Source organism: Pyrus communis, chromosome 15 (assembly GCF_963583255.1).
Source record: "Pyrus communis chromosome 15, drPyrComm1.1, whole genome shotgun sequence".
Lineage (NCBI taxonomy): Eukaryota > Viridiplantae > Streptophyta > Magnoliopsida > Rosales > Rosaceae > Pyrus > Pyrus communis.
This window is the reverse complement of record NC_084817.1, coordinates 9,294,294-9,304,590: the sequence shown is the minus strand read 5'-3', so window position 1 is coordinate 9,304,590 and position 10,297 is coordinate 9,294,294. Positions and strand designations below refer to the sequence as shown.

Sequence of the window (10,297 nt, the reverse complement as noted above, 5' to 3'; positions counted from 1 at the left end):
TCATAATAAATGCTACTTTTTCAAATTTTGCAAAAAAATAAACCAAGTTAAATGAAAGAACACGTGGTAGATGATTAAATGTACGATAAGCATACACCAAAGTTTAGAATGGTGAGAAAAAATGCTTCCTATCACACATGACAACAACCGCCATACTAATGGCTCAATTACTATTTAGAATGGGATGAATTAATTGAGAGGGAACCCAATTTAATAATTCATAATTTAGATTTTCATTATAAATTATTACTAAAATTTATTGAATCGAAGTAGTTATATAATCAGTTTACTAATTCATCTTAATCGGAATGGAAACATTTTGTTTTTTTGTTTTGAACAATTGATATTATCTTTACTAAGGGGAGTGGGTGGGCTTAGCCTCACAATGGGCTAGCAATAATGTGGTTCAAATTTGCTTTTGGCGAGAATCGAACATAATTAAGACCTCTCACTTACTAGTTAAGAAGCCCTTATTCGAAGATATTAATGTATATGCTATTAATAGTAAACTTGCATATTAAAAGTAATAAATTTACATGTTGTGTTTAATACAATCATCATCGGACAATCAGAGATAATTTATCTGTATATGTATATGATATAATCACAATCTAACCGTCGAGATGGTGATTGTATCAAATACATGTTAGTATTGTAGCCAAATCCTTTATTTCTCCCAAAATCAGAATATCACTTACGTAAATCCAATTCCTCCGAAATAGGGAGTTGAATTTCTTATTTGATGCAAGTTCCATGTCTCAATCCTTCACTAAAAAAAAAAAGGGAATGTTTTTTAAGGACCTATACACATTTTTTCAATTTATCATTTGAACTAAAATTTTAAGCAATTTGTTATATCACCTTTCCAAAATCATTACTTTGTCATTTCATCCTAAACTGTTAAGTTTTCCATCTAAAAGTTATGTGCATAACTTGTGTTTAGGGTTATTTTGGACGTTTCACATCATTTTCATTTCATTCTTTGTCAAAACAATAAACTAGTAAAAGCACTGTAAGTTTAGTATATATCATTATTTTAGAGGACAACTATACATCAAGAACATGCGATATATGTTTCGAGGGCTATCATGTTAAAGAGAAACTCGATCAGGATTATACTATTTTCATTTTAGAATAAAAAATAATATTTTATTGTAATCATTTTCATTTTTTATAGTTTGTAGAACTATAGATTTTCGGAGATTTGAAATGTCCTAAATAGTTCTAAACATAAGTCATGTGTAAAGACTCACGAATCATTTTTAAAATAAAGACATGACAAATTAAAAGTTAATATAAAAAATCGAGTATTTAGTTTATATGATAAATTGAAAGGGAAGCGTTATTGACATTTCAAAATCTCATTTTACACTCATCACAAATGTATTTTTATTTTCTAATATAAAAAATTTGAAATGTAAAGATTTTTAAAATACTAATAATAATTCCCAATTGAAAAATATGTATAAGTATATAAGATATTTTAAAATTTTCCTGAAAAAATAAAACAGAGAAAATGACCGTCACGGATTCCCACCACTTCCACGCGCCGCATTGCGCGAAAGGGTGGCAAGTCAAAAACGCTTACATTTGGGCCCCAAGTGGGCCCTCACCCCCTCCGAAAGTCAGGCCTATATAAATCAAACCAGTGTCGACTCTTTTCTCCTTCATTCATTCGTTCACTTCCGCCTTTTCACCCGACCCGGAGGCTCCGATACCGGAAAACCCGATTCCCACAATCCTTGATCCTCCGTAGACTTTTCATCCTCTGTAGACTTTTCATGGTGGGTGTTCGTTCGTCTTCTTCTCTCACTATGGCTCTCTCTCTCTAGATTCTAGGCCTTTATTTTTTCACACTATATATAGTCCCCCTCCTTTCTCCAAATTTTTTGCTCAAAAACTAATCAAGCGCTCTCTGTCTGCAGCTCTGAGCTCCTCCGAGCTCCCCCGCTACTCCCCCACCATGGCCGGCGATAAGGCCATCAGCCTCGAAGAGATAAAAAACGAGTCCGTCGATCTGGTATATACATATATCTATATGCTTTCCTTTTCTCTGTTGAGCTCTGCTGCATGTGTTTGGTTCCCGGGAAAAAAATGACTAAAAAGGGTTACAGAGAAAAATTACTCAAACAAAAATTGATCTACTTGAAATTTTAGAGATTTCTGTATCAGTATCGTCAGTTCATCTCACTCACTTTGAAGATTTTTATAATTTTTTTTTTCTTTCGCGAAAAAAATTAATTTACAATTAATTTGTTGCTTTTTCTTAATATTTTCTCGGTGCTCTACTTTTATTTTATTATTTTCGCTAATTTTCTCACCTACCAAACGGTTGTTGATATTTTAAGCAGGAGATTTCGCTCCTTCGTTGCGATTCTTCAAAAATTAAATAAAAAAATAAAAACTAATAAATCATCTTTTTTTTTCGTGGTTGATCGGCGGCGGGACGTTTCAGTTTTTTTGAGTCTGTCATTTCGGCGATGATCATAGAGAGGCTACACACGAAAAACCTTTTCAGGCCATCCGAATCGTTGGGGCCGTTTGTCCTCGCCTTCTGGTGGGCCCAGATCCCAGAACGAACGGCCCAGATGCTTCCCTACCATGGCTTCTGCTTCAAGCACTTTTTATTTTTAAAAAAAGATTGCAGTTTTGTTTTTGTTTTCGGAAATGTTTTTAAAAAATTTGTATGGTCTGCGCTTTTCCGAAATCACATGAAATCAGCGGCTTGACAAACGCAACGCTGCTTTACCAGAGAACATGGCTGACAACCGAATATTAGTTTACCCTCACGCCCCCTGTTGGACTCGTGTCCGTCATGTGTCCTATTGAATGCGTGTTCGTCACGCACCTTTTTATTGGGCGATTCTTAAGTGGTTTTATATAAAAGAAAATAATATCTTTTTGATTTGGAAATTAATTTATTGATTGAATTATTCTATCTGATGACCTGTGTTGATGATTTTATTTATTTTATTGTATACGGTTGTATTTTATTAGCTTTCTTGTTTTGGGATTTGGGCGTTTTGAGTTCCTTCATTTTCATTTAGTTTGAGATTCGAACCGTTGAAATTTGATTCAACAACTACAAATAGGAAATCTTTTTAAAAGTGATAATAACTGTGATCGTTGTATCAAATTCTAATGATCCAAATCCCGAATTAGGTGGATTTGGTGGAAAGGGATTTGGAGAGGATCCCTAACCCTTTGTACTACATATATGCTTGGATCTTTCATTTATATATTTCTAACTTTTTTATTTGGTCAAACATTAAATTTCTATTGAATACCTAAATTGTTTAGTAAATGATAATCTCACATCATTTTTCTTCAATAGGAAAAAAAAAAAAAAAAAAACAAGCGACACGATTAAGCATGAGGATAATATTTAGGTGCCCACTCTATGTATTCATTTTCTGATTTGGTCTAATAAAAAATATTATTGTATTCCTTATCTTTTAAATCCAAAAAAATTAAATAACATTCATTATCCTTAAATATAGGCGCGTAGATACTAAACAAAGTGTGCTGTTGATATGTATGATTGTCACGTATCCCATGGTCTTATTTGGTTTAAGCTAGATAAGGTCAAAAGTGTGTTCGTAAGCGGTTGAAATATCATATGTAAGTATTTAATTATTTTAATTCACTATGTATTGAAGTCAATAAGGGAGACAGAAATGTTTGACTTTTTGTCTATGAAATCAATTGTCTTCTGTTAACACGTGTATTTCGTGATTCTATTGATCGTTAATCTGTGAATCCTAGCTGTTGAGGTGGGCTTTGGTTTACCGAAGAAAAATCTTAAAAAATATCATTAAGTTTTTAGCTTGAAATAATTGTATGCGTGTCGCACCGAACTTAATCACGACAAATGCGGTTTAAATATCATGTCGGGTTGGCTTTAAAAGAAATGTTTCTATAATTGTATGCGTGAAACTGCTTATGTCGGTGCTGCATACAAACAATTCAGAATAATTTTGAAATGGAAATGTTTATATTATAGGAATCATCTGAAAGTTTCATGTAAAGAAAGTAGGTATCGTTTGAATTTCGTATTGCAGAAAACAGTTGGTTGCATGCAGTTACCCCTAAGAAGTGAAACTGTTCGTTCATGTGTATTTGTTCATTTTTGTTCACAGGAACGGATTCCGGTAGAGGAAGTCTTTGAGCAGCTGAAATGTACAAGAGAAGGTCTGACTGGAGAAGAAGGAGCCAACAGGCTTCAAGTCTTTGGACCAAACAAACTAGAAGAGAAAAAGGTCTGTTATAATTTCTGACATATTGAAATTTGTTCCTCCTCAGTTTTTTTTGTTTTTTTTTTTTTGGTGTGACATGATGATGATTTCGTCTTCTGTAAACAGGAGAGCAAACTGCTCAAGTTCTTGGGATTTATGTGGAATCCTTTGTCATGGGTCATGGAAGCTGCTGCTCTGATGGCTATTGTCTTGGCAAATGGTGATGGAAGGCCTCCTGATTGGCAGGACTTTGTTGGCATTGTTGTTCTTCTGGTCATTAACTCTACTATCAGTTTCATCGAAGAAAACAATGCTGGTAATGCTGCTGCAGCCCTTATGGCCGGTCTAGCTCCCAAGACTAAGGTGATGAAATAAAATTGTTGAACAATGCTTCTATTGTTACTGCAAATATTCTTTTGAAGATTTGCTTATTTTTTTATCATTACCTGATGTAGGTTCTTAGAGATGGTCGATGGACTGAGCAAGATGCTTCAATTTTGGTGCCTGGAGACATAATCAGTATCAAATTGGGCGATATTGTTCCTGCTGATGCCCGCCTTCTCGAGGGTGATCCTCTGAAAATTGATCAATCTGCCCTTACTGGCGAGTCCCTTCCAGTTACTAAGAATCCTTCGGATGAAGTGTTTTCTGGCTCAACATGTAAACAGGGAGAAATTGAAGCAGTTGTTATTGCTACTGGTGTGCACACCTTCTTTGGCAAGGCTGCACATCTGGTGGACAACACCAATCAAGTTGGGCACTTCCAGAAAGTTCTCACTGCCATCGGGAACTTCTGCATTTGTTCAATTGCTGTGGGGATACTAATTGAGATAATAGTAATGTACCCAATACAGAAGCGCAAGTACAGGCAAGGGATTGATAATTTGCTGGTTCTCTTGATTGGAGGAATCCCAATTGCCATGCCAACTGTTTTATCAGTCACCATGGCTATTGGCTCCCACAGGCTTGCTCAGCAGGGAGCTATCACCAAGAGAATGACTGCCATTGAGGAAATGGCTGGCATGGACGTCCTCTGCAGTGACAAGACTGGGACTTTGACCCTGAACAAGCTCTCAGTTGATAGAAATCTGATTGAAGTGTTTGCCAAGGGTGTGGAGAAAGAGCATGTTATGCTTCTTGCAGCAAGGGCTTCTAGGACTGAAAATCAGGATGCTATTGATGCTGCAATTGTAGGAATGCTTGCTGATCCTAAGGAGGTAGTTGGTCTCTCGCTTTTCTTTTCTATATCATTACTTTGTGGTCCAAGCGTTAATAATTCTAATTTTAGGTGTCATATAATAATTTGGGCAGGCACGAGCTGGTATAAGAGAAGTCCATTTCCTACCGTTCAACCCCGTAGACAAGAGGACTGCTCTGACCTACATCGATTCCGATGGAAATTGGCATCGCGCTAGTAAAGGTGCTCCTGAGCAGGTAACCTTGTCTTAAGTCAATTCTAGGCATTGATTTGGGGAAGAAATATTCCTCTCCGGACATAACAAATGCAGATATTTCTTATCCTCAGATATTAACCCTATGCAACTGTAAGGAAGATTTCAAGAAAAAGGTGCATGGGGTAATTGATAAATTTGCTGAACGTGGACTTCGTTCTCTGGGTGTTGCAAGACAGGTTTGTAAGAAAAACCTTTATCATATGCTTATTGCTGTGTAAACTGAATTTCTGATATCATTTCTGTCCTTGATTTATCTCCAGCAAGTACCAGAAAAAACAAAAGAGAGTCCAGGGACACCATGGCAGTTCGTTGGTTTATTGCCGTTATTTGATCCTCCCAGGCATGACAGTGCAGAAACAATTCGCAGGGCACTCAATCTCGGTGTGAATGTGAAGATGATTACAGGTAGGCTCATTTTCCCTTAAAACCGTGTATTACACAGTGGCTACATGTAATCCCTTCTATTTTTCTCCTCCCCGGGGAATTTCGATGCTCTATTCAGTCAGTATAATTTGTGCTCCTATTGTGTAGGGGATCAGCTTGCCATTGGCAAGGAAACTGGAAGGAGGCTTGGTATGGGAACAAACATGTACCCATCCTCCGCATTGCTTGGCCAAGACAAGGATGCAGCCATAGCTTCCCTCCCCGTGGACGAGTTGATTGAGAAGGCTGATGGATTTGCTGGAGTATTTCCTGGTGGGTTCTACCGGAGTTTCTTTGTTCTTTCCACTTTCTAATTAAACATGCAAACTCTTTAATGAGAAGTTATAAATCTCACATTTCTTGGTAGTAGTTTGCATTTCCAAATCAATTGTTATTGGTTTAAATTCAGCCTAGACTCATGATTGCTCATAGCATGAAAGTTATTGGGCATGTTGCTCTGCCTTCAGTGCTTGTTTGGCGATACTATCACAATTGTCCACTTTTTAATTTGATTTTTTTGTTTCATATTAATTAAATGTGCACGGTTTGTGAATGTTGTTAACTTGATATTGAGTCATTGACCATTGTTCTGACACGTCTTTTTTAATATAATAGAACACAAATATGAAATTGTAAAGAGGCTGCAAGAGAGGAAGCACATCTGTGGAATGACTGGAGATGGTGTCAATGACGCTCCCGCTTTGAAAAAAGCAGATATTGGTATTGCCGTAGCTGATGCTACTGATGCTGCAAGAGGTGCTTCAGATATTGTTCTCACTGAACCAGGGCTAAGTGTGATCATAAGTGCAGTACTGACAAGCAGAGCCATATTCCAGAGGATGAAGAACTATACTGTAAGTTACTTTTATGTTCATTGAGTGGAGCTGTAGATGGTCCATAGATAATTTGTTAATCTTCTCAGGTCATTCTAATTCGTTTGTTCTATTTGCAGATCTATGCTGTTTCAATTACAATACGTATAGTGGTAAGTGAAGCAATGATCAGTATTTAGATGTTAGAGTTTTCCTATTTTTGGTTGTGGTTTGTTCTCATGTTGCTAAGTTATATGCAGTTTGGATTTATGTTAATTGCTTTGATATGGAAGTTTGACTTTGCACCCTTCATGGTATTGATCATCGCCATCCTAAATGACGGTAAGATTATCCACCTATCTGTTTGTATCAGTTACCATTAGAACACCATAGTTTTAAACGAGTCTGACTTTGTTTTTACGAATCTGCTAGGAACTATCATGACAATCTCAAAGGATCGAGTGAAGCCATCTCCACAGCCAGACAGCTGGAAACTGAGGGAGATCTTTGCTACTGGCATTGTCCTTGGAGGTTACTTGGCACTAATGACAGTAGTGTTCTTCTGGCTTATGAATGATACCGACTTCTTCTCGGTAGGAATATATAGTTCTTTGTTTTCCATTAATACATAAGCTATTTAGGTCACAGTTATTTTGGCAAATATGTTCATTCTTCTGATTTTATTTAATTATTTTCATAATGCAGGAAAAGTTTCATGTGAGATCTTTGAGGGATAGGCCTGAGCAAATGATGGCGGCGTTGTACTTACAAGTGAGTATTGTGAGCCAAGCTCTTATTTTCGTCACAAGGTCTCGTAGCTGGTCTTTTGTTGAACGCCCTGGACTTCTCTTACTTGGAGCTTTCATGGTTGCTCAACTAGTAAGCATTTTTGCCAACCGAGTACCTTTACAATTTTACCTAATTGCTCTACTGGATGTGTTGAAGTTTTATAATTTGTAGTAATTTTCACTAATGTTAAGGTGATTAATCTAGAAATTTGTACATTTCAAAGCAAGAATTTTACTCTGTTAGCAAGCTTAAAAACCTGTTTGATGCTTCAATTTGTTGCACTGGTACGCGTATGACAAAATAATTTCCCTTTTATTTTTATTTTATAATAACTCACTCCGCAAAATGGCAGGTTGCAACTCTCATAGCAGTCTATGCAAACTGGGGTTTTGCACGGATAAAGGGAGCTGGCTGGGGGTGGGCTGGTGTCATCTGGCTTTACAGTGTAGTGACATATTTCCCTCTTGACTTTCTTAAATTCGCAATCCGATACATTCAAAGCGGAAAAGCGTGGAATAATCTTTTGGAGAACAAGGTATGTTGCTTTCTGCTACATTATAAGCGCTACTCGGCATTATAAGTTAGATTCATGTTTCTTGCCACAATTTAACTTATTGTGTCTTCCCACCAGACTGCCTTCACTACAAAGAAGGATTATGGAAAAGAGGAGAGAGAAGCACAGTGGGCTGCAGCGCAGAGGACCCTTCACGGTCTTCAGCCACCTGAAACGAACAACCTTTTCAATGAGAAGAACAGTTACAGGGAGCTTTCCGAGATTGCAGAACAAGCCAAGAGGAGGGCTGAGGTTGCAAGGTAAGGACCAATTGCACTCGTACATAGATAAAGAAACATGCTTGTCTCAGTAGTGATGTCAGCCGGTTCTGTTTCTTGTTTCCGGGAAAATGCTTCGTCTTGCATTGTTTAAGAGCTTTTCATTTTGGTTGCAGGCTTCGTGAGTTGAATACGCTGAAAGGTCATGTTGAGTCAGTTGTGAAGCTGAAAGGACTCGACATCGATACAATTCAACAGCATTATACAGTTTGATGAGCTTTTCAGAAGGGAAACACAGAGAGAGAGGCTTGAGCTTGTACCTTGAAGAGCGAGTAGCGAAAATTAATGACGATGATGATGAAGCGCGTAGCAATAACCTTGTGTCTTTAGATTAGGTTACAACTAGTTTACTTTTGATGTTAAATTTGGCCAGAGGATTATCCTCTTTTGTAGCCAAATAACTTGAAGTTTACAGTTTGGTTACTCAAATATCGGCTTTTCAATGTGAAAGCTGCTGCGTATGCTATTGCATTATTATTGTACAGAGTAGGAGAATACAAAACAAGTAATAAGGAAGCAAAATTCGTGTTGGAATTTTTACGTTGGGTTTTAATGAAAGATGAGTTCGATTCTAAATTATTGTAGTTGTCTTGCTGTGTATGCAAAAATCTAATTCACAGCAATACAATCATGCCTAATTTCATCTGACTTTCCAGTCTTAACTCCAATTCGTCCAAGCTTAGTCATTTCCGTGATGCTCTGGAACAAAAATATGTACTAAAAGTATTTACCTCGAGTTCTGGGCGTGAGGTATATATTATTTTGTTTGAATATAGGGGAGCCCAAGAAAGGATTTAAAAAATAGTAACAATTTCAAAAAGAGGAGTGGAGATGACAAAACAAGAGTAATTGTAGCAATGATTCCTCAAACTTTAATCAAATTAGAGTAATGGTCTTTTAATTAAAAATCCTACATCATTGGTCCCTCAACTCATCGAAATGTGTAGCTATGATCCTTTTCGTCAACTTCGTTAGAATTTTGTCAAAACAAGTTATGTTGGAAATACCATTGCTACAATTGGGTTAAAGATGAGGGACGAGTGCTTCAATTGGGTTAAAGTTGAGGGACCATTGCTCGAGTTGGATTAAAGTTAAGGGACCAATAGTAATGAATTTTTAGTTGAGGAACCATAGTTGCACGTTTTGATGAGTTGAGGGACCAATGGTAATGAATTTTTAGTTGAGCGACCATTGCTCCAATTGAGTTAAAGTTAAGGGGAAATTTGGAAAAATAACCAAAATTTGATCCCTCTATAGAATTATAACGACCTTTTTAAGTCGTTGATAATTATAACTAAAAGTTGAATGAAAGTACGAATATACCCTTAATTACTAAAATCCTCCTCTTTTGCTCTTTTAACGGTTTAAGAACTAGCAGTGCTACCTTCAGTTTTTCCACAATCCTTGCATCCCCAAATTCCATCGGTGTTTCTCTTCCCAGCATACTTGCCACACAATTCATGCACTATTTGATCAATATTAAACACTAATGCATGAATACCTTTCTTTATCTTTTCCCCCCCCGGGTCTTGCATCTTCCAGTACAACTTGCTAAAACCATGCCTTTTGTATTCTTCAATTCGTAAAAAAAAAAAAAAAAAAAAAAAAATTGCCAGATCCATACCTTTTACTTTCTTGGTCCATAAAAAGGAACAAATTAATTAACTTGCAATTCATACAATTAAATAAAATCAGAACAATAAACCCGTTTATTTTTTTCTTAGAAAAACACCAAATAAGCTTTAGATGTAAT

At 36.6% G+C, this 10,297-nt stretch overlaps 1 protein-coding gene across 1 annotated transcript; it reads left to right on the top strand.

The window, feature by feature from the left end:
* The first annotated feature begins 1,678 nt into the window (after positions 1-1,678).
* On the top strand, positions 1,679-8,969 carry LOC137717417 (plasma membrane ATPase 4-like). Its single transcript, XM_068456784.1, has 17 exons — positions 1,679-1,784; positions 1,926-2,020; positions 4,140-4,259; positions 4,362-4,598; positions 4,691-5,452; positions 5,547-5,669; positions 5,761-5,865; positions 5,950-6,094; positions 6,221-6,385; positions 6,728-6,966; positions 7,065-7,097; positions 7,185-7,266; positions 7,357-7,517; positions 7,630-7,803; positions 8,066-8,248; positions 8,345-8,526; positions 8,661-8,969. Exons 2-17 carry the CDS (start codon positions 1,964-1,966, stop codon positions 8,755-8,757), a joined length of 2,865 nt encoding a protein of 954 aa, XP_068312885.1. The 5' UTR covers positions 1,679-1,784; positions 1,926-1,963; the 3' UTR covers positions 8,758-8,969.
* The last annotated feature ends 1,328 nt before the right edge of the window (positions 8,970-10,297 follow it).